The following is a 27,077-nucleotide window of genomic DNA, read 5'->3' as shown; positions in this document are numbered from 1 at the left end:
TTAATCTGTGTAACTTTGGTAGCAATGGCGCTTGAATGGCGTTGCCAAACCTCTAGAACTGGTAACGAACTCTAGCGCATCGTTTCAAAAAAACTGGTCATCATGCATTCAGGCAAATAACAAATGGTTTATTGGAACGATTTCCACAACACTATAGAAACTGCAGATTTAAATTCAGCTTTTAAGACTATTTTCTCCTATTTGTGGCTTATCTTTATCTTGTGGTGTGGGTAAAGATTTGAACGTAATATAATCTTTGGCTTGAATAGGAGTTTTGACTTTTGGGGGCTGATAATATTCAAAGGTTTTGAAGTACTTTAGAATATTCTCTGTAAAAATAAGAATTCAGTTTTGTGATTAATCAATTGAACCATTGCTTTTTGTACCTGATACTCTAGGATGAATGGTGTATTCATTTGCTAATGACATAGCACTGTGAATTACTGGATCCTGGTGATGTTTTCCTATAAGTAGTAAGGCTTGGCGAATACTTAATTTTCCCTTTGTTATTCGGGCTGGTTCTTGATAGCCAAATTCTGGTGGTTCAACATTTTTTCTCTCTGCAGGTAGTGGCTTTTCTATATGCTTTAGTGTTATTGGTTTGTCTCTAGACGTTACATAAATTTCTTTAAGACGATTGCCTAGAAGTTCATCTTTTTTACTGACTTGCACATCAACTAAATCTGGATTATCTGAAAAAATTTATTTTACAGACAAGTCAGCAATAGTAATAAATGCCAATAAAAAGAATACTTTTAATTAATTCATCAATTCTTTTCTGCGTTGTCGGATGCCACGGAGCTGGTGTTGGCTTTTCCTTTGCTAACACTCTCTCGGCTCGTGCTTCAACAGCAAAATTCTTAAATGGCCTTATGAGTTTCCTTGAAGCTTTTACGGCGATGTTCCCCATTGTAATTGTGGTTAAGCAACCGAAATGAATTTCAAACAATTTAAAGTATAGCAGTCGACGGGACTTAGTTTACTTCTGAGCACACGCCATCTGTCTACCGAAAAGTCGAAAAACTTGAACGGAACTTCAGCTTGAACAACATTTAAAAGGGACATTAAACGAATTCTTGTTTAAAAAAGTTGAAAAACAATATTTGAAGTATAATGCAAGAGTCTGGTTAATCATCAATCATCAATCATTCTTGATTATCGTAAAACTTCGGTCATCTGGATTAACGCAACTTCTTCTCCTGTATTGGCAATATGAAAAAGACGACAGGCCTCCAGTTCCACTAACTTGGCTTCTGAGTTCAGCAACATGCGACTTGGAACACACGGATCACTTCTGAACTCTACACTACCCTTTAAACGCATGATCTGCATGAAAAAAATTGTAATTTTAGGTAGCCTTAATTTTGATTAGACATTTGCTAAATTTACCATGGTACGGAAAGAAGTCTGTAGGGGGAAAATAACTGTAGGCTGCAGGTAAAGCCACGAAACCACGAAATCTTCCGTTGACTCAATCTGTCGTGCTCGAACAGGGTAAGTACTAGGAGACATGTAAAGGTTAAATGTAGTTGGATGTCGGGTAGGCATGGGAACTGCGGTGCATTCATCTGATAGATAACTAGGTGTCATCCTGCAGTTGGTACCAAGCATACTTTCTTCAGTAAAGGTCATTTTGGAGTGTTGAGTGGGACTTCTTTCACGTACTAAATGAAAAAGGTTAACTTTGAGCGGGAAGAACAGAACCACAATGCATTCGTAAAACATCGGAAATTTAAGTTATACCATCCAGATCCCTATCCGCGTTTGCCAGGGGTTCATGGTATAGCGATGCAACCAGGGAAGATGGGAGTTGTTTATTTGGCAAATGCGTCTCTGTATAACCAACAAATCTTTTTCTCTTCAACGCAGGACTTCCATTACTTTGTTTTCCTGGACGCAATAGTCATAAATAAAAAGGGTGAACGTGTGAACAGGAAAGCGCAATACTGAAATCGCTATGGCTATTACTGTTCTTTGAAAGATGAGTGTTATCACAAGCATGAATTTTGCCTCCGCTACGACTTTTGTATTTATACCTTCTTTGAGTGTCCTAACATTTGCAGAAATACGGGATGCCTCCGATTTCGAAGACGACAAATTTTTCGACAAGTTTCTGCTCCCAGACGACTTCACGGACTTTTCTTCGGTATTTTTGTGCTTATCGGTATTTGTGGTGCTCAGATCGCAATCAACCGCTAAAGAGTCATCGGCGAAGGAGAGTTGTTTCCTGGGTGAAGGGAGTACTAATCCTGGCAAGGACTTCGAACATTTTTGCCAATGATCAAACTCTGGAGAAAGGGAAGACTCCGAAGCTTTATCTTTTTGTTTCGACGTTTCAATGCCATTAGGAGAAATTGAACTATTCGGGCTTAGATTCTCAAGAATGTTTCCACTTCTGGAGAAAATTACATCCTCGTCTACTTCTGAATAGGAGGAGCAAGTCTCATCTTCACTTTCTACGTTTCAAGAATTATCGTTAATGAAATTTCATTCACGAGACGATGTTCACTTACCCGTTGTATCGATGTCAGCCGCCTTATCTGACAATGGTTCATCTAGTAACCATGATGTTATTGGTCCTGACGTGTTCGCGTTATTTTCTGCAAAGATTATAAAGTGGCATAATACCGCAACAGTTAACACTGATTTGTAGTAAGCATTCATACCTAAACCCTTCTTGGTAGACATTGAGCGTTTGGATAAAGACGTTGGTAGTTCTGTCCCACCGTCAGCGCTGCCTGCTGGAACTCGTTTTTTTTTTGTTCGGTCACTTTTAGCAGATTGCACACCTGAGATTCCCAGTTTGTTTCAATCAAAAAGGCTTTCATAGTAAAAAAGATATTGTCGGAAACCATCAATAGACGCGAAATCCTCTAGCTCTGTGCAATTGTTTTCTGAAACCGGCAATTTTTTTTCCGATCGAGTACTTCCAGGTGTTTTGGTACCTAATAATAGTTTTGTACTTTTCAAGAATTTCAGCTAATTAAAAAAATTTACTTACCTATGGTCACTGCAGGTTTCGTAGCCATTTGTTTTGCAGGAGATTCAGACACGGTCTTTGCATCAATATTCTCCTCTAATGTTTGATCTACAGACGAAAGAACAACTACAACAAGTGTTCCCGAGTTGCCATTTTCGTACCATCCCGTTATCTTGACTCTAAGTTTAATAAAATATTTTGTTTCCCTACCCTACGCATTTTCCTTTTATTCATTACACCGAATTCGTAAAATACCTGCTTAGTTTGCAACAAGTTACCAATAAGAAAATGTTAAGTGCAATCTTACTAGATTTATAAGTTTTGCTGAAATTGTTTGCGGAAGCTCCAATGACAGATGCCATGTTTGTAGTAAAGCTTTGTGCATTTGAAACAATCCTTAGTCGTTTAGGGGTCGGCTCGTATACCTATTGCAGTGATGGATAATTATTCTTGAACCTGAAAATTCTAAAGAGTTCATTACCGGTTCATGTATATTTTCTGCTGACTGTTTTTTTGTATCTCGTTTTGATCTCTGCCTGGAATCCCGTTTCTTGCCAATTTTCATTTTCTCAACCTCATTTATTTGAGTTTTACTAGCATTTTGAAGGACGGTAGACTCTTTCCCTTTTACTTTTGCCCTTCCTAGGATTTGGAACAGATATGTCACACTTAGATATTTCATTGTGAATGAAACATACACATGAACATCATTTTCCCTTTTTAAGTTTGTATATCCTTCATTTACCTTTTTTCTTAGATCCATTTAGTTCACGGTGATGTTCCTCTGGAGCAACTTGTAAGAGGTGATTTGAGGTGTTTAGAAGTATATCTTCTGATATTTTCTTGTGTGATGCAGCAGCATCTTGAAGAGGTTTCACACTTTTGATTTTCCCGTCTGTTTCAGCTTTCCTTCCTTGCAATGCTTTGGTCCTGAGAGCTACAGGACTCTTTAATCCCCGGTTACCATCTTCTTGGTAAGTGTCATCAAAAACAACAGGAAGAGATCGACTTTGTACTCTAATAAAAGCCATTATTCAAGATCTAACCATAAAGAAATAAAAAATAAATCTTACTTTGCGTTCATTTTACTCTGTTGGTAAAACAATAAAGATTCGCGTGACAACACTACATTCGGCATGCTATCTGTACCTAATCTAGTCAGGAGAACTGTTAGGATAGCAGTGCTGCAAGCTGCAACGGTTTGATTATTATATCACTGTTTCCTATCAATTGCTGAAGAATCTTAGGCTAAAAGTTTCACTCCAACAAAACCTTCTAGATATTTCGCAGAATCAGTACGTGCACATAAGTGCCAACCGTTTATTACCGCTTTTAAGGCTTGACAATTTTGTTTGAATTCTAAACGTCCCTTGATGATGGCGTTTGTTTAGGGATTGGGTATGTCGTGTACTTGAAACATGGAACGTGGAAAGGTATCCCGTGGAAATTGTCTTTATGGAAATCTTACCATGGAAATTGCTGTTTTCAACTGTGGAAATTGCCGCCAGCAAGATGATTTCGATTTGGATTTGAAAAAAATCATGGGAATCAAGTCTACTTTTTTATTAGTCTTCGCACCGACGATTGTGATCTTCTGCAATGAGCTTTGTCCCCGCCTGAATTTTTTCCTTTATGTAACGTTCTTTCTGATTAAAATATGCAGTTTTTTAAACAAAATGTTATTGAACTATATGCGTTTATATAAATTTCATGGAATTTTGATGAAAAATATGGAATTTACTCGGTAGTTTTGTAAATTTTACCAAATCTAAGAAACTTTATGCTTACTTCAGTCCATGGGTTGTACGTAAAAAACACAAATAGGATCACATTTTTGTTGGTTTTTTTATCTCAATTCGTACTAAAGAACCCTCACCGAAATGCCTTCTGTCAAGAAAACCACCTTCATCAATTTCGTCGCTATGGTCGCCTCCTTGATAGCCATTGGGTGTATAGTGAGCATGATCGTAATAGGAGTTTCAAGTTTACGTAAGACCGTTCTTCCATGTTCTACAAGCATAGATGATCTACAAGCAAAAAAAGATTCTACAAGCCCGCTACTACCAGAATTACCTAATCGTTACTTTGGTCTTTCTCCAGACTACGATCCAGATCCCAGTTTTCAGAGTGACATGATTCCATTACCAAAGTCCAACATTTACAATCCCAGTGATGTAAAACCAAACACTATCACTCGGATACCACAAGGAAAAATTTTTCCTCTCAATGACGTCTCGGAAAATATTGGTGGTGACGATTTGGAGTCTTTTCTTTTGTCTTACGAGGCAACACCAGGCCTAGAAAAGGAAATGGTCCATCTCCTATCATCGATCGTTTCTCGCGATAGCCAATCCAACATAAAGGCGAACGTCATAACAGAGAAAAATCTCGAGTTTAAAACAAAAACATTTAATGTTTTGAAATCTATTGTTTCCCCCGAGACCAATCCAACAGAAAAATTTAATCTGGTAGGAATACTGGCATCAGTTGTTACGGAGCATGGGATAGACTCCGACATCAAGACGAAAATGATACGTGTGCTGTTCAACATTGTATACCGACACGTAACGGATTTCAAAGTTAAATTGGAAATGGCGAAACTGATGTCAGACATAATTTCTCAAGATTCTGACGAGGCTTTGAAATGGAAAATATTGAACACTCTGTTGGAGATATCTACCCCAGAGATGGAAACAGATATTAAGGCCCGAATGGTTGCCATCCTTTCAGCAATTGCAAGGGAGGAGAATAGCGAAGAGACCCAGATCAGAACTGCAACTGCATTATCTTCCATTGTTCATCGGTATGGAAAAGACGAGACAAGGACCGAAATGGAACGGCTACTTTCGATAATAGTTCCTTCAATTGAAAAACCCGAATTCTTATTTAATAAGGATATTGCGGAGTCAGAACTTGACATAGAGTATAAAATAGGAACCGTATTGCCGATGAACCCGAACGTTGGTGAGAAACGCAGAGAGGCATTGCTTCCAAAATTGCTCATCATAATAAACAAGTTAAAGACATTGAAGCAAGAATTAAAAGTGAAATCAGAAATGGTTTCTACAATGTCGAATATGATGGACAAACCAAACACATCGCAGAAGGACTTGGAACGCAAACATGAAGTTACCAACGTTCTTTCTCACTTGACACCGGAAAACAACTTATGGAAAGCGGGTCCTGACCAGGAACGCATGGCAGGAGAGGCATTGCTCCAAAATTTGATCGCCATAATGAACCAGTTAAAGACATTGAAGGAAGAATTAAAACTGAAATCAGAAATGGTTTCTACAATGTCGAATATTTATGGACAAAAGAAACACATCGAAGAAGGACTTGGAACGCAAACATGACGTTACCAATGTTCTTTCTCATTTGACACCAGAAAACAACGTATGGGAAGCGGGTCATGACCAAAATGCTGAAACGACAAGAATCTCGGAAGTAACCCAGGAAACTGATGCACCAGAAGGGTATGTTGATTACAAACCAGACATGGTTTCTACAATGCCGAAAACATTGGATAAAAAAAGACATCGGGGGACAAATAAGATCAGAAACTGGAAATGGCTGCTGTGGTGTCGGATGTAGTTGGTGCAAAAATCATAGCAGATGAGGATTTTGATGCCGAACCAGCAATGGTTAAAACACCCTTGAATATGATGGACAAACCAAATACATCGAAGAGGGACTTGGAACGCAAACATGAAGTTACCAACGTTCTTTCTCCTTTGACACCAGAAAACCATTTATGGGAAGCGGGTCATGACCAAAATGCTGAAATGACAAGACTCTCGGAAGTAATCCAGGAAACTGATGCACCAGAAGGGTATGTTGATTACAAACCAGAAATGGTTTCTGCAGTGCCGAAAACGCTGGATGAAAAAAGACATCAGGGGACCAACAAGATAAGAACCTGGAAATGGATCCTGTGGTGTCGGATGTAGTTGGTGTAGAAATCATAGCAGATGAGGATTTTGATGCCGAACCAGCAATGGTTAAAAGATGCTCGAATATGATGGACAAACCAAATACATTGAAGAAGGACTTGGAACGCAAACATGAAGTTACCAATGTTCTTTCTCCTTTGACACCAGAAAACAACGTATGGGAAGCGGGTCATGACCAAAATGCTGAAATGAGAAGAATCTCGGAAGTAACCCAGGAAACTGATACACCAGAAGGGTATGTTGATTACAAACCAGAAATGGTGTCTGCAGTGCCGAAAACGCTGGATGAAAAAACGATATCGGGGGACAAATAAGATCAGAAACTGGAAATGGCTCCTGTGGTGTCGGATGTAGTTGGTGCAAAAATCATAGCAGATGAGGATTTTGATGCCGAACCAGCAATGGTTAAAACACCCTCGAATATGATGGACAAACCAAATACATCGAAGAAGGACTTGGAACTCATGGGAAGCGGGCCATGACCAAAAAGCTGAAATGACAAGAGTACTCTCTGAAGTAACCCAGGAAACTGATGCACCACGAACTTAATTGTGTGGCCATTAATGACAAATGATAAATTAGCAAAAAAAAATGTTTCGGTTTGATTTTCGTTTAAAAATAATGATCCTTGTACGAAATAAGACAAAAATACAAAAAAACAAAACAAACAATTTATTAACTTTTTCTTGCCGTTTAATTATGATAAACATAGTAGCATCAAACGTAATTTTTCGAAATGAATGACGAGTTTACATCCATTTTATATTATCAGGGAAAATAACAAAACCAAGAAACATAAGTAAAAATTTCCCTTGATATTATATACAGTCATCCGGGCAAGTTTTTTAGCAGGCAGAAGGGTATAAATAGTTTTATTTCGTTTTAATGCAAATTTATCCCTGATCGCATTTAAGCGGAATTTTAGATTAACAGAGGTTTAGGACTCAAATTCAGTGGTAGAGTGTTTGCTTTGAATGCGAAAAACCCTGAGTTCAATCTCCGCAAAATCAGCTTAATAATGTTTTATAAATTCTTACAGTCGATGTTGTCCTTTGTAGGGTAACGTATATCAACAGACTAAATGAACAGTGCGCAGCAAATATTGGAATCTAGAGATGAATTCCAACAGCATCAATAACATTTTCTAAATATTTCCATCCAAGTTTATATTTTACAGAAAAACGATTAGCACTAGTTCATTGGAAATGTGTCCATGAAAGCCGATTTCAGGCAAAACGGAAGTTTCATAAACAACTTCTAAGAAACCAAAAGGCTACTGGTGGTTTTATTGAGCAGTTTCCCTGTTTAGCGGATTTTTCAGGGAGTTTCGTGTCATATTCTTTGCTTATCTTGTCGTTTGTGCAAGTCATATTTCAATGTTTAAAAAATTCGTGAATATTTCAGCGGATTCCTATATCTCCTAAACTTCGAGATTATAGAGATAGTCGAGGGTTCATAGAGTAAAATAATTAGATGAACGGAATAGAAAGCGGCGTAAATAGGGTTTGGATCAGGTAGTGAAACTGGTTTTGCTTTTTCATGTCCCACGCGGTTTGTTGATAAAATCGTCAAAGACTGGTCTTGAAGTACTCGACTGAAATCAGCAGGCAAAATCTTCCTGTCCGCATTTCTTGGACGCATAGCTCAAATTCAGAGTCAATTTTTATCGCTCAGTCTTCCATATACTTTGTTAAATCGAAGAGAAATATTTCCTCTCATCATTTCCCCATGCGTTTATCCCCATAACTCTCGAAGTTTTAAAAATATGAGAGAAGGAAAGATGGTTTACCGCGAAAATAATTTCGATAAAACGTAATTATTTCATTGGTCCGCAAACTATCACAATGACACATCTGCTCAAATCACGAAACACGGTCATCTAATTTCAATAACGCTTTTTTAAAAATGAGTCTCGTGTCCGTTCTGGCAGTGTAATAATCAAAAGCTCTATGTGACCCAATTTTCATTGTTGAAACTTTTAAATTTAATGCACGAAAAGAACAGCGATAAAAATTCATTTATCCATCATTCAAATTCGGAACGTTAGCGGTGAACAAATCGATTTTCATAGTTGCAATTGCCATCAGTTTCCGTTTTTTAATGAGGTGTACGTGTACAAAAAGAAACCACCAACGATAATTCGGTACACTCGGTAAACGAAGTCAAGAAAATGCGCATTCCTTTTTTTTCGATTGTCCGCTTTTGAGATCAGTGATTTCATGTGACATGAATCTGTTCCGTGACCTACATGAACTAAAAAAGGCTAGATCATCAAGATATTTTCCATGCTTTTTCTACAAGTGGAACGTTGACATGGTTTTTCCTTGCATCTAACTTTGTTTTTCTGTAATATGCCATTCATTTCTGTTGTCGTTGAGTCAAGGCCGCCTCATCTAAAATGATTTTCATAGGAGTTCAATAGGTGAATATTGCAAAAATAATAAGTTCGGGGGTATTGCATTCACAGCCCCGTGCAAGGCATGTCACATTGAGTCATATAACACCCCACATGCGCATAACAACAACAAACAGAAAAAAGAGTTACGTTTAGGCATTACAGGAAAAAGAAGATAAGGTTGGTGAGTAATGCCTAGTTACGTTCACTTTGCAAACCGTGTGGTGGGCCAACCATAACTAGGAAATGCGACTTTGATGCATCGCCATTAACCGTAAACGGGTTGGGACACTTCCTGATAAATTTGGGCTTGTTGGTAAACTTGTTGTGGCTACGTCTGCGTGTAAACCGTTGCGGCTTCGTAAGCTGGTGGACTGTAGGAGGAGGCTGGAGCGTCTTCTTGGACTTGAGTGTATGTGGTCACCGGTCCAGGAGCATCAACAGGTCCAGGGGCACCAACGGATCCTGGCTTCCCAGGATAGCCATCTTTACCTGGGTATCCTACAGGGCCAATGGGTCAAATATGTCCGACGGGACCAGGGCCGCCTAAATAACCTGATGCCCCTGGTTTGCCTTGGGGTCCAACAGGGCCGAGAGGCCTATGGGTCCAATTGGTCCAGGGCCGCCAGGGTAGCCTGGAGGGCCGGTTTTTACCTTAGGGTCCAACTGGTCCTGGGCCACCTGGGTAGCCGGGAAGACCATCCTTACCGGGTTTGCCCTGCAGTCCTGGTGCGCCTGGGATATAGTATAAAATTAACTCACCAATTTTTAACGTCGAATAAATTTTACCTGTGTATCCTGGGGATCAGGGCTTTCCGTCTTTGCCAGGATAACCAGGGCCGCCGGGAGGACCACCTTTGCCAGGAGCGCCATTGTAGCCAGGGTGGCCAGCAGGTCCGACCGATAAAATTTCGGTCATCTGGATCAATGCAACTTCTTTTCCTGTATTGGCAATATGAAAAAGAGGACAGGCCTCCAGTTCTACTAATTTGGCTTCTGAGTTCAGCAACATGCGACATAGGACACACGGATCGCTTCTGAACTCTACACTGCCCTTTAAACGCATGATCTGCATGAAAAAGTTGTCATTCTAGGAAGCCTTAATTTTTAATTAGACATTTGCTAAATTTACCATGGTACGGAAAGAAGTTTGTAGAGTGAAAATAACTGTAGGAGCAGGTAAAGCCACGGAACCACGAAATCTTACGTTGACTCAATTTGCCGTGCTCGTACACGGTAAGTACTAGCAGACATGTAAAGGTTAATGTAGTTGGATGTCGGGTAGGCATGGGAACTGCGGTGCATTGATCTGATATAGAACTAGGTGTCATCCTGCAGTTGGCACCAAGCATACTTTCTACAGTATAGGTCATTTGAGAGTGTTGAGTGGGACTTCTTTCCCGTACTAAATGAAAAATGTTAACTTTGAGCGGGAAGAACAGAACCACAAGGCATTCGTAAAATATCGGAAATTTGAATTATACCATTCAGATCACTATCCGCGTTTGCCGTTGGTTGAGTGTATAGCGATGCAGTCAGGGAAGATGGGTGTTGTTTATTTGGCAAAGGCGTCTCTGTATAACCAACAGATCTTTTTCTCTTCAACGCAGGACTTCCATTACTTTGTTTTCCTAGACGCAACAATCATAAATAAAAAAAGTGAATGTGTGAACAGGAAAACGCAATACTGAAATCGCTATGGCTATTACTATTCTTTGAAAGATGAGTGTTATCACAAGCATGAATTTCGCGTTCGCTACGATTTATGTATTTGTACCTTCTTTGGGTGTCCTGGCATTTGCAGAAATACGGGATGCCTCCGATTTCGAAGAGGACAACTTTTCCAACAAGTTTCTGCTCAGAGACGACTTCGAGGACTTTTCTTCGGTATTTGTGTGCTCATCGGTATATTTAGAGCTTAGATCGCAATCAGCCGCTAAAGAGTCATCAGCGAAGGAGAGTTGTTTCCTGGGTGAAGGTAGTACTATTTCTGGCAAAGTTTTCCTACATTTTTGCCATTGATCAAACTCTGGAGAAAGGGAAGACTCCAAAGCTCTTTTTGTTTTGACGTGTCAAAGCCTTTAGGAGAATTGAACTATTCGAGCTTATATTCTCAAGAATGTTTCCACTTCTGGAGAAAATGACGTCCTCGTCTACTTCTGAATAGGAGGAGCAAGTCTCATCTTCACTTTCTACGTTTCAAAATTATCGTTAATGAAATTTCATTCACGGGACGATGTTCACTTACCCGTTGTATCGATGTCAGCCTTCTTATCTGAAAATGGTTCATCTAGTAACCATGATGTTGTTGGTCCTGATATGTTCGCGTTGTTTTCTGCAGACTATTAAGTGGCATAATACCGCAACAGTGAACTCTGATTTGTAGTAAGAGGTCATACCTGAACCTTTCGTGGTCGACATTGGACGTTTGGGTAAACACGTTGGTAGTTCTGTCCCACCGTCAGCGCTGCCTGCTGGAACTCGTTTTTTTTTTGTTGGCCGCTTTTAGCAGATTGCACACCTGAGATTCCCAGTTTGTTTCATCAAAAAGGCTTTCATAGTAAAAAAGATATTGTCGGAAACCATCAATACCCGCGAATTCTTCTAGCTCTGTGCAATTGTTTGCTGAAACCGCCAATTTTTTTTCCGATCGAGTACTTCCAGGTGTTTTGGTACCTAATAATATAGTTTTGTACTTTTCACGAATTTCAGCTAATTAAAAAAATTTACTTACCTATGGTCACTGCAGGTTTCGTAGCCATTTGTATTGCAGGAGATTCAGACACGGTCTTTGCATCAATATTCTCCTCTAATGTTTGATCTACAGACGAAAGAACAACTACAACAAGTGTTCTCGAGTTGCCATTTTCGTACCATCCCGTTTGTTTACTCTAAGTTTAATAAAGTATTTTGTTTCCCTACCCTACGCATTTTCCTTTTATGTATTACACCGAATTCGTAAAATACCTGCTTAGTTTGCAACAAGTTACCAATAAGAAAATGTTAAGTGAAATCTTACTAGGTTTATCAGTTTTGCTGAAAATGTTTGAGGAAGCTCCAATGACAGATGCCATGTTTGTAGTAAAGCTTTGTGCATTTGAAACAATCCTTAGTCGTTTAGGGGACGGCTCGTATACCTATTGCAGTGATGGATAATTATTCTTGAACCTGAAAATTCTAAAGAGTTCATTACCGGTTCATGTATATTTTCTGCTGACTGTTTTTTTGTATCTCGTTTTGATCTCTGCCTGGAATCCCGTTTCTTGCCAATTTTCATTTTCTCAACCTCATTTATTTGAGTTTTACTAGCATTTTGAAGGACGGTAGACTCTTTCCCTTTTACTTTTGCCCTTCCTAGGATTTGGAACAGATATGTCACACTTAGATATTTCATTGTGAATGAAACATACACATGAACATCATTTTCCCTTTTTAAGTTTGTATATCCTTCATTTACCTTTTTTCTTAGATCCATTTAGTTCACGGTGATGTTCCTCTGGAGCAACTTGTAAGAGGTGATTTGAGGTGTTTAGAAGTATATCTTCTGATATTTTCTTATGTGATGCAGCAGCATCTTGAAGAGGTTTCACACTTTTGATTTTCCCGTCTGTTTCAGCTTTCCTTCCTTGCAATGCTTTGGTCCTGAGAGCTACAGGACTCTTTAATCCCCGGTTACCATCTTCTTGGTAAGTGTCATCAAAAACAACAGGAAGAGATCGACTTTGTACTCTAATAAAAGCCATTATTCAAGATCTAACCATAAAGAAATAAAAAAATAAATCTTACTTTGCGTTCATTTTACTCTGTTGGTAAAACAATAAAGATTCGCGTGACAACACTACATTCGGCATGCTATCTGTACCTAATCTAGTCAGGAGAACTGTTAGGATAGCAGTGCTGCAAGCTGCAACGGTTTGATTATTATATCACTGTTTCCTATCAATTGCTGAAGAATCTTAGGCTAAAAGTTTCACTCCAACAAAACCTTCTAGATATTTCGCAGAATCAGTACGTGCACATAAGTGCCAACCGTTTATTACCGCTTTTAAGGCTTGACAATTTTGTTTGAATTCTAAACGTCCCTTGATGATGGCGTTTGTTTAGGGATTGGGTATGTCGTGTACTTGAAACATGGAACGTGGAAAGGTATCCCGTGGAAATTGTCTTTATGGAAATCTTACCATGGAAATTGCTGTTTTCAACTGTGGAAATTGCCGCCAGCAAGATGATTTCGATTTGGATTTGAAAAAAATCATGGGAATCAAGTCTACTTTTTTATTAGTCTTCGCACCGACGATTGTGATCTTCTGCAATGAGCTTTGTCCCCGCCTGAATTTTTTCCTTTATGTAACGTTCTTTCTGATTAAAATATGCAGTTTTTTAAACAAAATGTTATTGAACTATATGCGTTTATATAAATTTCATGGAATTTTGATGAAAAATATGGAATTTACTCGGTAGTTTTGTAAATTTTACCAAATCTAAGAAACTTTATGCTTACTTCAGTCCATGGGTTGTACGTAAAAAACACAAATAGGATCACATTTTTGTTGGTTTTTTTATCTCAATTCGTACTAAAGAACCCTCACCGAAATGCCTTCTGTCAAGAAAACCACCTTCATCAATTTCGTCGCTATGGTCGCCTCCTTGATAGCCATTGGGTGTATAGTGAGCATGATCGTAATAGGAGTTTCAAGTTTACGTAAGACCGTTCTTCCATGTTCTACAAGCATAGATGATCTACAAGCAAAAAAAGATTCTACAAGCCCGCTACTACCAGAATTACCTAATCGTTACTTTGGTCTTTCTCCAGACTACGATCCAGATCCCAGTTTTCAGAGTGACATGATTCCATTACCAAAGTCCAACATTTACAATCCCAGTGATGTAAAACCAAACACTATCACTCGGATACCACAAGGAAAAATTTTTCCTCTCAATGACGTCTCGGAAAATATTGGTGGTGACGATTTGGAGTCTTTTCTTTTGTCTTACGAGGCAACACCAGGCCTAGAAAAGGAAATGGTCCATCTCCTATCATCGATCGTTTCTCGCGATAGCCAATCCAACATAAAGGCGAACGTCATAACAGAGAAAAATCTCGAGTTTAAAACAAAAACATTTAATGTTTTGAAATCTATTGTTTCCCCCGAGACCAATCCAACAGAAAAATTTAATCTGGTAGGAATACTGGCATCAGTTGTTACGGAGCATGGGATAGACTCCGACATCAAGACGAAAATGATACGTGTCCCTAGCAGAAATTCAGAGGGCAAAAACCCCTCCAAGACTGGTATTTCGGACTCGTCTAGAGTCCTAGACCGGTCCAGCGGGCGGGTATTTGGACCCCTTGTTTGCAGCCATAACAGCCTCCTAGACTGGTATCGAGGACGGTAAAAAAAAAAATAAAAAAAAAAACGGTGAGCCTCTTAAGTTAGAGCCAAAAGCCGTTCCCATACCCGGCCGTTAGACTCAGCCGGGGCTCATCTTCTGTACTCGTCCCAATACTCGTATTCATGTCCGTTATGGGACTATTGTTTGATTTTTTAAATGCATTTTACTCCCTACATAAAATTGTTACAGTTTCAGAAAAAAAAATGACTGCAGAATAACACAAATTTCTTTATATTTAACATGAAGTCACTGATAAATCCAGTTCGTCCTGGCAACATACCAACACGGCACAAAGACTAGAAAGGCGCAATGTGGCCAACACGGCATGGCGAGGACACAGAAAAAAAAACATCATTTAAGACATTTAGACAAGAAATTTGTAACTTATTCGATGGGTTTTTTGAAATCTCTTATGTTCTTTTCCAGGCAGCAATTTTGGACTGCAGTTCGGCCTCGTAAATAGTACTAGGTACTGGCGCTTCAAAAGTTGGCTGGTTGCGCGAACACCTAGCTGCCTGAGCTTCAACGGGTGTTATGCTTCTTTCTTCGCGGTATTTTTCTCCACTTTTCTTTCTGCACGTCTTTATCTGTTCCAATAAACCTCAATCTCAATATTTTCTTCGTTTTTTTGTCGCGCCTTTGCGTTCGCAACGACTAAAATAAAAAGAAGGAAAATTAATTAATGAAATACAATGTAGCATTTCCATATACCTCCTAGAACTGAAATGAGGTTCATAAATATTGAGAGACCAGGCCGTCTATCGTCGCCGCGAGGAACTGCCTTCCACTGAAGTTTTTCGGCCAGCTGAGAAGAAATGAGAAAATTAAAACTATCTCTCAGGACTTTGCCTACAAGTGGATTTGCAGATATGTTTCTTACCGTTGTTTGTGAAGATGGAGGCACGTCATCATCCGACAAATATTGAAATTCTATACTGTTTGCGCTGCTGTGGCCCTTTGGTTCGCCACTCTTGCTACCTGAATTGTAAAATAGTTTAGAATTTTTAAGTTTGAAAATATCTTAATGTAATTACTTTGAATAATGTTGATGACGGAACTTGTTCTGGTTGCCGTAACAACTGTAGGCGGACTGGTGTCTTCACTGTCATCACCGTACCTCTTCCTTTTTTGTGAGACACGTTTTCCTTTCCCCCAAGTTCTTTCACAATCGGAAATGAAAGCCTCGGCTAAAGGACGACCAGCAGCTGCCTCTTTGACAACATGCTTTGCTGTCGTAAAACTCACTGCAATAACAACATGAAAATTAATTTTAGAGATTACAATATAATTGCACGTAAAGTAAGTGAAACTTACCAGGCTTGTTCTCTGGATTCATAATATTATGAACATCGTATTCCAGCCAAGTATTGAATGGGTGGTGAAATCTTTTAAATGTTCCCCCCCCCAACACGCAGGATTCAAATTGCCTTCTGATGTAGTACATGGTGGGTATAGCAAAAACTTGTGGTCCGTTGATAACCAGTAACAGGGCACAAAGCTGTAGAGACATAATGGATTGTTGTCACAGCCCTTTCTAAGGTTTGTACGATAAAGAATGAAGGCTCTTTGTATTTGGAAGGCTTGGTCTTTTCAGTATTTTCCTGTATCGTAACATATCTTCCACACCATTCACAAAATGGTCTTCCTTCCTGAGGGATAAACATTTAGAACCACAGAAAATGTTTAATAATAATATAGAACATTGAAGAAAAAGTATACCTGAATGTTTCTTGCAACGTGTGACTGCTGAATTATGTCGTGGTTAGTATGTAATACGTTATCGTCAACTACACGATCCATGGTGGCAGTAATCTTTTGAACTTGCTCAAAGCTTTGCAGTAGTAATGTTAAATTTGCACTACGAATGCAAAAGACTGCACTAGACGTAGAATATTAAATAAGAAATCCAACCTGAGTGTAATTTAGCGTTTCAGAACAGTAACAATAACGTGAGTCTCTGTCGAAGAACTTCAAGCATTTCTGTGAAATACGTACAAATTTCATACGAACAGCATGGGCGTTGCCAGTTTTCCAATTTCGGGTTTTTTATATAAGTGCCATGTATGGGGAAACCATTTTCTGTTGTATTCACAGTTACTTTTAAATTATTTTCAATTCTTTTAGTAAGGTTATTTGATTGCTAAGCTAGAATTCTGCATGTCCACGTACAAAGAAAAAAAGGAATGAAAGTTAGGTATTGATTTTCCCTTGCATGCCTGTTAGACGTAATCGATTTCCTCCAAAGCAGACGACAACAATTCTGTTGTCTGAAAGGCCAGGTTGATGCTAAACAATATTGGATCATGCCTGAATGCGCAAACCGGAAAACGTTATTAAAATTGTACCAATATTATTCCGCATTTATAATTTATTTATTAACTAGAGAAGATTAGTCAAGATACAAGTCAGTGTATTTGAAGCCTCCAAAACTGATAATAAAGCTCCTCAACGGTGTAAAAACATTGAAGCAAAAAAATTGTAAGAACATAGGCCAGTGAAAAAACGAGTCTAATACTGGTTTTTTGTATCCACATCAATCCCAATTTTTGCAGAAAATTCTGAGGACATATTAGGCACGTATTAGACATAACAAAGGCCAGTATTAGACGAGTATAATACTCGTACCACGGGCTGTAGCGCTCGGCTTTCGTGCTAGCGTACAAGAGACCAGTAAAAAATGAGCCCAACATTGGTACCAGGGACTTAAGCGCTTCGCTTCTTTTTTGCGTCCATAATACCGGATTTGTACTAAGCTAGTACCAGACCACGAACCGAAAGTACTTAAGGAAGTTGATTCCGTATTCAGTACGCAAACTTGACCAAAAAAATGAGTCAAAATTAGAGTATCGCGGACGCAGACCCCATCTGGACACCAAGTTTCTGCTAGGGGTGCTGTTCAACATTGTATACCGACACGTAACGGATTTCAAAGTTAAATTGGAAATGGCGAAACTGATGTCAGACATAATTTCTCAAGATTCTGACGAGGCTTTGAAATGGAAAATATTGAACACTCTGTTGGAGATATCTACCCCAGAGATGGAAACAGATATTAAGGCCCGAATGGTTGCCATCCTTTCAGCAATTGCAAGGGAGGAGAATAGCGAAGAGACCCAGATCAGAACTGCAACTGCATTATCTTCCATTGTTCATCGGTATGGAAAAGACGAGACAAGGACCGAAATGGAACGGCTACTTTCGATAATAGTTCCTTCAATTGAAAAACCCGAATTCTTATTTAATAAGGATATTGCGGAGTCAGAACTTGACATAGAGTATAAAATAGGAACCGTATTGCCGATGAACCCGAACGTTGGTGAGAAACGCAGAGAGGCATTGCTTCCAAAATTGCTCATCATAATAAACAAGTTAAAGACATTGAAGCAAGAATTAAAAGTGAAATCAGAAATGGTTTCTACAATGTCGAATATGATGGACAAACCAAACACATCGCAGAAGGACTTGGAACGCAAACATGAAGTTACCAACGTTCTTTCTCACTTGACACCGGAAAACAACTTATGGAAAGCGGGTCCTGACCAGGAACGCATGGCAGGAGAGGCATTGCTCCAAAATTTGATCGCCATAATGAACCAGTTAAAGACATTGAAGGAAGAATTAAAACTGAAATCAGAAATGGTTTCTACAATGTCGAATATTTATGGACAAAAGAAACACATCGAAGAAGGACTTGGAACGCAAACATGACGTTACCAATGTTCTTTCTCATTTGACACCAGAAAACAACGTATGGGAAGCGGGTCATGACCAAAATGCTGAAACGACAAGAATCTCGGAAGTAACCCAGGAAACTGATGCACCAGAAGGGTATGTTGATTACAAACCAGACATGGTTTCTACAATGCCGAAAACATTGGATAAAAAAAAGACATCGGGGGACAAATAAGATCAGAAACTGGAAATGGCTGCTGTGGTGTCGGATGTAGTTGGTGCAAAAATCATAGCAGATGAGGATTTTGATGCCGAACCAGCAATGGTTAAAACACCCTTGAATATGATGGACAAACCAAATACATCGAAGAGGGACTTGGAACGCAAACATGAAGTTTCCAACGTTCTTTCTCCTTTGACACCAGAAAACCATTTATGGGAAGCGGGTCATGACCAAAATGCTGAAATGACAAGACTCTCGGAAGTAATCCAGGAAACTGATGCACCAGAAGGGTATGTTGATTACAAACCAGAAATGGTTTCTGCAGTGCCGAAAACGCTGGATGAAAAAAAGACATCAGGGGACCAACAAGATAAGAACCTGGAAATGGATCCTGTGGTGTCGGATGTAGTTGGTGTAGAAATCATAGCAGATGAGGATTTTGATGCCGAACCAGCAATGGTTAAAAGATGCTCGAATATGATGGACAAACCAAATACATTGAAGAAGGACTTGGAACGCAAACATGAAGTTACCAATGTTCTTTCTCCTTTGACACCAGAAAACAACGTATGGGAAGCGGGTCATGACCAAAATGCTGAAATGAGAAGAATCTCGGAAGTAACCCAGGAAACTGATACACCAGAAGGGTATGTTGATTACAAACCAGAAATGGTGTCTGCAGTGCCGAAAACGCTGGATGAAAAAACGATATCGGGGGACAAAAAAGATCAGAAACTGGAAATGGCTCCTGTGGTGTCGGATATAGTTGGTGCAAAAATCATAGCAGATGAGGATTTTGATGCCGAACCAGCAATGGTTAAAACACCCTCGAATATGATGGACAAACCAAATACATCGAAGAAGGACTTGGAACGGAAACAAAATGATGAATTAGCAAAAAAAAAATGTTTCGGTTTGATTTTCGTTTAAAAATAATGATCCTTGTACGAAACAAGAAAAAAAAAATACAAAAAATAAAACAAAACAATTTGTTAACTTTTCCTTGCCGTTTAATTATGATAAACACAGTAGCATCAAACGTAATTTTTCGAAATGGATGACGTGTTTACATCCATTTTATGTTATTAGGGAAAATAACAAAACTAAGAAACATATATAGGAGACAATTATTTAGAAAGCCAGAGGCCAGGTGGCGCTAGTGCCCTATGCGGACTATCAAATTTCCGATCTCATAGCTCCATTGCACCGCTTCTCCCATTCCCCGCCAGGCGGCAGCATAGTTTTGGCGGATAGCTTTTGAAATAGCCTTGCGCGATAGCTTTTCTAATAGCCCGTTGGTATAGCGGGGTGAGGCATAGCATTCCAGGTTGAGGGGCGGGTGCTCGATAGCATCCGAGGTTGAGGTGGGGGTGCTAGATAACCTCTAAGGTTGAGGTGATGGCTTATAAGGTGCGGGTGACAATAATGGCACTAAAAACTTGCCATAAAAACTTGCCATATCTGAATGCTACTGAATGCTAACGACATATAATATTATGGCAAGTTTTTAGTGCCATTATTATCACCCGCACCTTATAAGCCAGCACCTCACCCTTAGAAATTATCTAGCACCCGCACCTCAACCTCGGATGCTATCCAGCACCCCGCTATACCAACGGGCTATTAGAAAAGCTATCTCGCTCGGCTATTTTAAAAGCTATCCGTCAAGGCTATGCTGTCGCCTGTCGGCAAATGAGAGAAGCGGTGTAATGGAGCTATGAGATCGGAAATTTGATAGCTCGCACAGGGCCTTAGCGCCACCTGATATCAAACTACCAAAAGAATTGACTCCATTGGAGTACGCGTTGCAAGATATGCGGAATTTTGTATATCTTATCATCTATGTGCGGAAAGGACATATGGACACAGTAGGGCTTATTTCACATGATGTTTTAGGTTCAATAATTTTTAAAATTTTAATTCACGATATATAACTCCTAAAATATTTTACGTTTAATGGTTAGGTATAAATGTGAGATAGGCGGGATGTCACTAGAATAAATGAAACGTGAAAATGAGCAATGAAACGTACCGTTTTAAAACATATGCTCGTATCTTGCAAAGCGTAATACGTCGGAGACGATTATTTAGGTAGCCAGAGGCCAGGTGGCGCTAGTACCCTATGCGAGCTATCAAAATTCCAATCTGGTAGCTCCATTACGTCGCTTTTCCCATTGGCCGCCGGGTGGCAGCATAGCTGTAATGGATAGCTTTTGAAATAGCCTTGTGCGATAGGTTTTCTAATAGCCCGTTGGTATAGCGGGGTGAGGAATAGCATGCCAGGTTGAGAAGCGGGTGCTGGATAACATCCGGGGTTGAGGTGCGGGTGCTGTATAGCATCCTAGGTTGGGGTGATGGCTTATCAGGTGCGGGTGACATTAATGGCACTAAAAACTTGCCATAATAGGTTGCGGGGGATAATAATGCCACTAAAAACTTGCCATAGTTTTGAGGCCATTTTTTCAACCATCTGCTAAAAATTTTATTTTAAATGTATCTGAGTAACAATAATTTAGGAATGCTTACAAACTGTTAACTGAGGCGTGTACGGTACTAATAAAAGAAGAGTTTTAAATTATAAATAAAACTGATTTTTATAGCTAAATAGTATTCTGTTTAGCATAATAAGAAGCAGATGACGGTAAATAACAGTTTCGTCCAAAATTTGTATCGATACTCGGCAGCAAACATTGGATTCATTGCATGAAAAGTACAAATGTTCCCGAGTTAGCGTTGTGGATCAATTCAGCGTTCATGATAAGAAGTACAGTAGTTCGAATCCACATTCGGGATTTTTTTTTGGTTTTATTTTAAATACATATTTTTAGATGCTTACGATAAATATATTTTGCGCAATGGTAAGTAAAAAATAAAAGATTATTTTCTTCTACATTTTATATACATGTAATAAAAATTAAAAAAAAATCCATTCTATTACGTAAGGCAACACTGATATCTATAACTAGAAATCATCTGTTAACACTTGTAACTTAAAGCAGACGATAAAAATATTGTATTCCATTATGATATTTGTATCGATACTCGCCAATGAAAACCATACTTGTGCCGTGTCCATATTTCATTACTGATTTAGCGGTGTGGATAAAAATGGCGTTCGTAACACGAAGCGTCGGAGTTCAAATCTAGGCAGAGGTGAAAAGTAGTATATTATTTTTTTTCTCTGATTTGCACCAGACGCCATCTCTTATTAAATGGGAAATCTATTTGGAATGTATCTATACGGCGATTATGTAAAAACTATCTAAAAATAGCGATATATCGTTTTGAGCAGACTTGCCGCGCCGATCGATTTTCCGATCTCGATCTCCGATCCGATCTTTTGAGTTTGATCGGATCGGGCGATCATTTTTACCGATCTTTTTGTACGACATCTAGCGCTCAAAGTTTACACTATTTAACGAATTTAGCATTGGCTGTCATAGCGACAGTCACTGACGGCCATTGAGGGTGAACACTAAACAGCTTCCCTCAATTGGCATTCGCAAAAATAGTAGTGAAAGAGTACCATGTGGCTGCAAAATCGACAGCTAGATGGCGAAAAGTTTGATCGCTCAAAAAGATCGGATCGCGATCATTTTTTTTGGATCGCCGATCCGATCTCCGATCTTTCTCAAAAGATCGGATCGGCGATCATTTTTTGATCGAAGATCGCGGCAAGTCTGGTTTTGAGGCTTAGATAGTCGCCAACACTAGGAATAGCATACCAGATTGAGGGGCGGGTGCTGGATAACATACGAGGTTGAGGTGCTGGGCTATGAGGTGCGGGTGATAAAAATGGCAATAAAAAATTGCCATACGATCAGCTCCATTACGTCGCTTCTTCCATTCCCCGTCAGACGGCAGCATAGCTTGACAGATAGCTTTGCAATAGCCAAACGAAATAGCTTTTCAGATTGAGGTGCGGATGAAGCATAACATCCAAGATTGAGGTGTAGGTGCTAGATAACCTGTGAAGTTAAGTTGCTGGCTTGGAAGGTGCGGGTGATAATAATGGCACGAAAAACTTATAGTAACTTTAAAAACTTAATTATTTTATGTATTCTTTGTTATTTCATACATGAATGATATATATATACTGTTATCCTCTTTCCGAAACGTCTTTTTCGTGCAGAAATCTCTTCAGGCACAATGGTTTACGCCGGCACGTTTGCTCTGGAATGCTTTGGTAAAAGCATTGGTGTCATTATTTCTTTCGTTTGAGTTGCAATCTTTTCCGCTGTTTCTTTGTCCCCGGTAAATTCCTGAATGACTTTAACAATCTCTGATTTCTCATCAAAGTCCACGTAAAGTTTCTTAATGTGCTGAGACACATGTGTCATTGTGACTTCTGGTCAATGTCTTCTTCCGACGACTTTTCTTTGTTAAGTTATATTCGAGAGTTTGCGAACGAAGTCCTTTGCTCATGCATTATTTTCCTGGACTATATTCGAAAGTACGTTGTCTGTTTTCGATTTTTCTTCAACCTTGGCGTTTGATGCACTTTGGTCTGTGTTTCCACTACGATTCCTCCAGTCAATGTAATAAGATTTTTTTTTATCGACGCCCACATGAGTGAGTACTGTGATGGTGTTACCGACGAATTTAATTTGATGAGCTCTCATGCCACCCCGTCAGCTTTTTCTTTTTGAGTCAAGTGCATTGATACGTTTATAATTCCAGCTCTTTTGTGAAAGTCAATCTCTGTTCTTTCTTCATCCTGGATTACATTCGAGAATGCGTCTACGATTTCGGTATACTCTATAGTAGAATCAAGGTTTTCTATTGAAAGAACTATTAGTGAGATTATTCGCTCTACTTTGGCTCTGGTTTCATCTCTTCCATTTTGATAAAAAATGTTAGACAAGTGATGTAGCTGTTCTTAACTTTGCTTCTAGGCTTTTCTCCTCGCTTGCAATTGCTGAAAGGATGGTTACCAATCGTGACTTGGTTTCTTGAGAAGCGATTGCCAACACAGTGTTTAATATATTCCATTTCAATACCTCGTCAGCATCTTGAGAAATGATTTCTAACATTAATTTGGCCATTTCCAGTTTAACGTCGGGGTTTGTTTCGTGTCTTTTCACTATTTGGAATAGGGTGCCAGTTATTTTCTCCATAATATCGGGGTCTATTCCGTGCTCCGAAATGACTGATGGCAATATTTCTACCATTCTCCATCTATCCGTTGGATTTAATCTCCCTGGAAATAATACGATTGTCTAGCTTATTTGAGATTCCCTACTGTGTCTTTATTCTTTATATGCTCTCTTGATTCTTGTAGTTATGCTCAATCTAGAAAAGTACATTCATCATTGTATGAAATACGCCTCCGGACTCGCGTTTATTCAATTGTCTTAATTCGTTAAGTCACTTCCCCACGGGGAAGATGCTCTACACAATGTTTCTACTATTCTTCATCTATCCATTGGATTAGCCTTCCTAGAAATAAATAGATTTCATGAACTTCATCGTTTTTTCTTCTATCCGAAACTTTTTTTGGTCTTGTCGTTGACTTTACTTCCACACAGCGGCGACTGAATACTTAATTTTTAATACTTAAAAAAGGCCAGCGTACTAGATTTTTTTTCCGTACTTAATTTAAATAGCACACTTAATTTCTAAGTATACCTCCCCGCCTACTGAATAATTCTGTAGGCCCCTAGGCTACTTAATTTTCGGGTGGATACTTAAAATTCTAGCCCACTATTGAAATTATTTATAGGTAAAATAACCATGTGTTCTACTATTTTCAAATTTTTATTGTTCCACTAATCACAAATGTGTATACAATCACTTGGGTAACAAAAACAAAACAATCGTGGTTAATAAAACAAACGCCAAAACGTGATGTAGCGAATTCAAAACTTAAAACAATTCCTGGGTAAATTTTGGTTGAAAACTTAGCCATTCACGGGAAAACCACTAATTTGACCAAACTTACCCATATCACCTTCCTGATGCTCCGCAACAACAAAAACTATGTTATGGTTGTCCTCTGTGACGCCAGGGACTCCTACTAGATGACATTAATATTATATTACCTTGTATTCGTAACAATGTTATTAATTGAACTTACCTTGATCTATATTTTTCACTACATGATCATCGTTTTCCTCTAGGAAACGAATGTCATTGTTGCTAGTACACCTGCTCGAATCTATATTAGGCAATTTAGGAAAAAAAATTATTACGTCTGCTAGTGTATATAGGAGAGGTTAGTAACATTAGAGTTATTGGAAGCATAGTCCCGGCAATCATTTGAGTTCCCTAGAAAAGATAAATAATAGGTTATTTGGTTTAAAATAAAATAACGGAGAAAACTTTGTTAATCTTACCCGGTGTTACTGAGGCAGGATTGTTCAACCTGGCTATGAAATTTTTCTCCAGGTGTTGTATGATTTCGCAGTTTCCTACTTCAAAATCTAACTGGAAGTCCTCATTAAAAATAAGTATTTTTACGTCCTGCACTTTTGTATGATAGCTAGACCACCGAGGAATTTTAGGTAACTTTCACTTTCCTTTGTCAAAGTCCATATTCTCGTCTTCTTCGCAGGATACGTAAATATTTTAAGCACTTAAACCAATTTTTGTAACTTTAAAAATCTGTACGTAGTACTTAAAAAAAAATTCCATACTTAAATATGAAGGAAAAGGTTATAAATTTTGCTTCAGTAGGGGAGGCAAATTGAAAGTATTTTTTTTAATTAAGTGTCATTTTAAGATACTTAATTTTTTTAGTAGCTTTTCCCTACTAAACGACCCTTATTAAGTATCCAGTCGCTGCTGTGGAGATATAATAACGCGAGAAACGATTAATGATAGCAGAATGACCATTTCTTTATCTAAGCTGGGTAACGCCACATCAGAATAAATGATGGGCTCAAAATTGCCATCACTGTCATTTCTTAAGAAATAATTAAGAGGAAAAATTTTTCTTTCTTTTTTCTGAGCGTTGATTTCTGGTTTTTTAGCACATGAATCATAGTTATTGAAATTCGTTAGTGAAATCGTTTCACTCGCAAGTCCCCAATTTTGGGTCGCTGCTGGGAGGAGGTGGAATGTAAGCTGTAACACCATCTGGTAGTGACTGGTCGGTATTAGAATATCCGTTCATTGTAGAACTCTGACGATCTTTCTTCATTGGATATCCTTTCTAGGAAATTCTCATTATGATTACCCCCATTATACATCCGATGGCTAGAAGTGAAGCGGCCATTGCGACGCACTTAATAATGGTGGTTTTTATTTACGGAAACAATTCTCGTTGAAACTTATTAAGTATATTTTCAGATGACAACGAAGTCAAATGTCTCCTACATTTGTTCGAGATGCAATCCATTGGCTGAAAAAAATGCTAAGTTTATAAGAATTCGTGAAATTTTCGCAAAACTTTCGCACGTTGATTACACGTGTATAATCGCATGTAGTGCATGTAATTTTATCTCAGAAAATGTCATATATTAATCAAAATGAAAGATAAATAAAGAAAAAAACTTGGGCGGAACAACACGCCATTACAAGTGACATGCCAAAGTTTACGTTCGTTAGATGCAAGCGTAAGCTAGGATACTTTTTTAAAAGAATTTTTACATGAAATAATTAGCTTTCTCCCATTCAGCAATTGAATAACAATTTTAAAATGTTAGATAAATCACGAGTTTGTTTAATAACTATTTTTGAGAAATTTTACGTCGGGAGGTCTATGTTATTTTCCGATAGCGATTTTGTTTAGATGTCAACATAACGCCATTAGTAGCTATGGTTTTTCCCGGGCGAAGGCGCCCCTCCGTTGCCTTTTGGCTCTGATTCTTAAGTAATCGAACTGTTTCAAAATACGATGCAGCCTTTCTACAATTTTAAATTAGTAACAGTACATATACTTTCACGCTTAGGTTGAAAACCGTGCAAAGATAAGAATGAGCATAAGACCTTACAATTCAAGTAATCATGCCCTAAAGGACCATATTTGAAACACTCGAAAGTCGTTTATTTATTGTTTCGTGTTTAAAGTCAATTTATGTCTGGCACAAACACATTACAAAAATACACACAACTAGTCCGTGCGGTGACTACGAGGGAACTCGGTATGGGAAGCTCGGGTGTGGGTTTATACCACGTCTTGGTTTGGGGACGCTAAGGTTAGCGTGGGGTAATAAAAGTTAAAACAGTCTGAAAAGGGAAACGAGCTTAACTGATAAGCTTGGTGCCGTTGACACCTCGTTCACGCGGAAGAAGGTAATAAAAGAGTAAATCGGAGTAATAAGGTCAAGCGGGGTAGAGAGATAACACGGGGAGTATGCGAGTCTTCTAACTAACTTAAATTTAGCTTGAAGTCCTTACATGACTCCCCTTCTTGGAAGATTAGATCTCGCAATTTTTTTCTGCAAGTAGTAAGACTTGCGGTAGAAGAGGCGTAACTAAAACGGAATATTTCAGAACATAATCGCGTTAGTCTTCGTT

General features: G+C 38.8%; 4 protein-coding genes across 8 annotated transcripts; all 4 read right to left on the bottom strand.

The window, feature by feature from the left end:
• Positions 1 to 107: 107 nt before the first annotated feature.
• LOC130695616 (protein NDUFAF4 homolog) lies at positions 108 to 998 on the bottom strand. Its single transcript, XM_057518779.1, has 3 exons — positions 754 to 998; positions 387 to 692; positions 108 to 329 (listed from the first exon to the last, which is right to left on the bottom strand). Exons 1-3 carry the CDS (start codon positions 908 to 910, stop codon positions 175 to 177), a joined length of 618 nt encoding a protein of 205 aa, XP_057374762.1. The 5' UTR covers positions 911 to 998; the 3' UTR covers positions 108 to 174.
• On the bottom strand, positions 950 to 4,382 carry LOC130695384 (uncharacterized). Its single transcript, XM_057518531.1, has 12 exons — positions 4,054 to 4,382; positions 3,726 to 3,997; positions 3,462 to 3,622; positions 3,288 to 3,405; positions 3,002 to 3,088; positions 2,853 to 2,945; positions 2,667 to 2,789; positions 2,514 to 2,600; positions 2,037 to 2,456; positions 1,744 to 1,890; positions 1,390 to 1,664; positions 950 to 1,326 (listed from the first exon to the last, which is right to left on the bottom strand). Exons 1-12 carry the CDS (start codon positions 4,116 to 4,118, stop codon positions 1,156 to 1,158), a joined length of 2,019 nt encoding a protein of 672 aa, XP_057374514.1. The 5' UTR covers positions 4,119 to 4,382; the 3' UTR covers positions 950 to 1,155.
• A 4,632-nt stretch (positions 4,383 to 9,014) lies between these two features.
• On the bottom strand, positions 9,015 to 13,443 carry LOC130695498 (uncharacterized). Of its 5 annotated transcripts, none has more exons than XR_009002408.1 (13): positions 13,115 to 13,443; positions 12,786 to 13,057; positions 12,522 to 12,682; positions 12,348 to 12,465; positions 12,063 to 12,149; positions 11,921 to 12,004; positions 11,728 to 11,849; positions 11,577 to 11,670; positions 11,106 to 11,520; positions 10,813 to 10,959; positions 10,461 to 10,733; positions 10,118 to 10,397; positions 9,015 to 10,063 (listed from the first exon to the last, which is right to left on the bottom strand). XR_009002408.1 is itself a non-coding variant. In XM_057518655.1 (9 exons), exons 1-9 carry the CDS (start codon positions 13,177 to 13,179, stop codon positions 11,351 to 11,353), a joined length of 1,173 nt encoding a protein of 390 aa, XP_057374638.1. In that variant the 5' UTR covers positions 13,180 to 13,443; the 3' UTR covers positions 11,105 to 11,350. The 5 variants fall into 5 exon arrangements, 3 of the variants coding, with proteins under 3 accessions (XP_057374638.1, XP_057374654.1, XP_057374648.1); XR_009422059.1 differs by having other exon boundaries at positions 11,106 to 11,487; XM_057518655.1 differs by lacking the exons at positions 9,015 to 10,063; positions 10,118 to 10,397; positions 10,461 to 10,733; positions 10,813 to 10,959 and having other exon boundaries at positions 11,105 to 11,520.
• Positions 13,444 to 14,965: 1,522 nt separating this feature from the next.
• On the bottom strand, positions 14,966 to 16,122 carry LOC130695651 (uncharacterized). The gene is made up of 5 exons (XM_057518821.1): positions 16,037 to 16,122; positions 15,757 to 15,966; positions 15,603 to 15,700; positions 15,434 to 15,527; positions 14,966 to 15,376 (listed from the first exon to the last, which is right to left on the bottom strand). The coding sequence occupies exons 1-5, from the start codon at positions 16,056 to 16,058 to the stop codon at positions 15,306 to 15,308; spliced, it is 495 nt and encodes a 164-aa protein (XP_057374804.1). The 5' UTR covers positions 16,059 to 16,122; the 3' UTR covers positions 14,966 to 15,305.
• Positions 16,123 to 27,077: the final 10,955 nt, after the last annotated feature.

The sequence above is a fragment of the Daphnia carinata genome, chromosome 1 (genome assembly GCF_022539665.2).
Source record: "Daphnia carinata strain CSIRO-1 chromosome 1, CSIRO_AGI_Dcar_HiC_V3, whole genome shotgun sequence".
NCBI classification, from domain to species: Eukaryota; Metazoa; Arthropoda; class Branchiopoda; order Diplostraca; family Daphniidae; genus Daphnia; species Daphnia carinata.
Note: the sequence above shows the minus strand (reverse complement) of the source record. Positions and strands in the feature narration are given on the sequence as shown.

Bases quoted from the DNA above. Each gene is read 5' to 3' on its own strand.
- LOC130695616 (XM_057518779.1), bottom strand. From the start codon at position 910: ATGGGGAACATCGCCGTAAAAGCTTCAAGGAAACTCATAAGGCCATTT. The intron at 693-753 runs GTATTCTTTTTA...AAATTTTTTCAG, and splicing joins AATTGATGAATTAATTAAAA to ATAATCCAGATTTAGTTGAT. The intron at 330-386 runs GTACAAAAAGCA...TTATTTTTACAG, and splicing joins CATTCATCCTAGAGTATCAG to AGAATATTCTAAAGTACTTC.
- LOC130695384 (XM_057518531.1), bottom strand. From the start codon at position 4,118: ATGCCGAATGTAGTGTTGTCACGCGAATCTTTATTGTTTTACCAACAG. The intron at 3,406-3,461 runs GTAATGAACTCT...TCACTGCAATAG, and splicing joins CAGAAAATATACATGAACCG to GTATACGAGCCGACCCCTAA. The intron at 2,457-2,513 runs GTAAGTGAACAT...CTTGAAACGTAG, and splicing joins GGCTGACATCGATACAACGG to AAAGTGAAGATGAGACTTGC.
- LOC130695498 (XM_057518655.1), bottom strand. From the start codon at position 13,179: ATGCCGAATGTAGTGTTGTCACGCGAATCTTTATTGTTTTACCAACAG. The intron at 12,683-12,785 runs GTAAATGAAGGA...TCCAAATCCTAG, and splicing joins AAATGGATCTAAGAAAAAAG to GAAGGGCAAAAGTAAAAGGG. The intron at 12,150-12,347 runs GTAAGATTTCAC...TTTCGTCTGTAG, and splicing joins CAGCAAAACTGATAAACCTA to ATCAAACATTAGAGGAGAAT.
- LOC130695651 (XM_057518821.1), bottom strand. From the start codon at position 16,058: ATGAATCCAGAGAACAAGCCTG. The intron at 15,528-15,602 runs GTAAGAAACATA...ATTTCTTCTCAG, and splicing joins CTCCATCTTCACAAACAACG to CTGGCCGAAAAACTTCAGTG. The intron at 15,377-15,433 runs GTATATGGAAAT...TTTTTATTTTAG, and splicing joins CCTCATTTCAGTTCTAGGAG to TCGTTGCGAACGCAAAGGCG.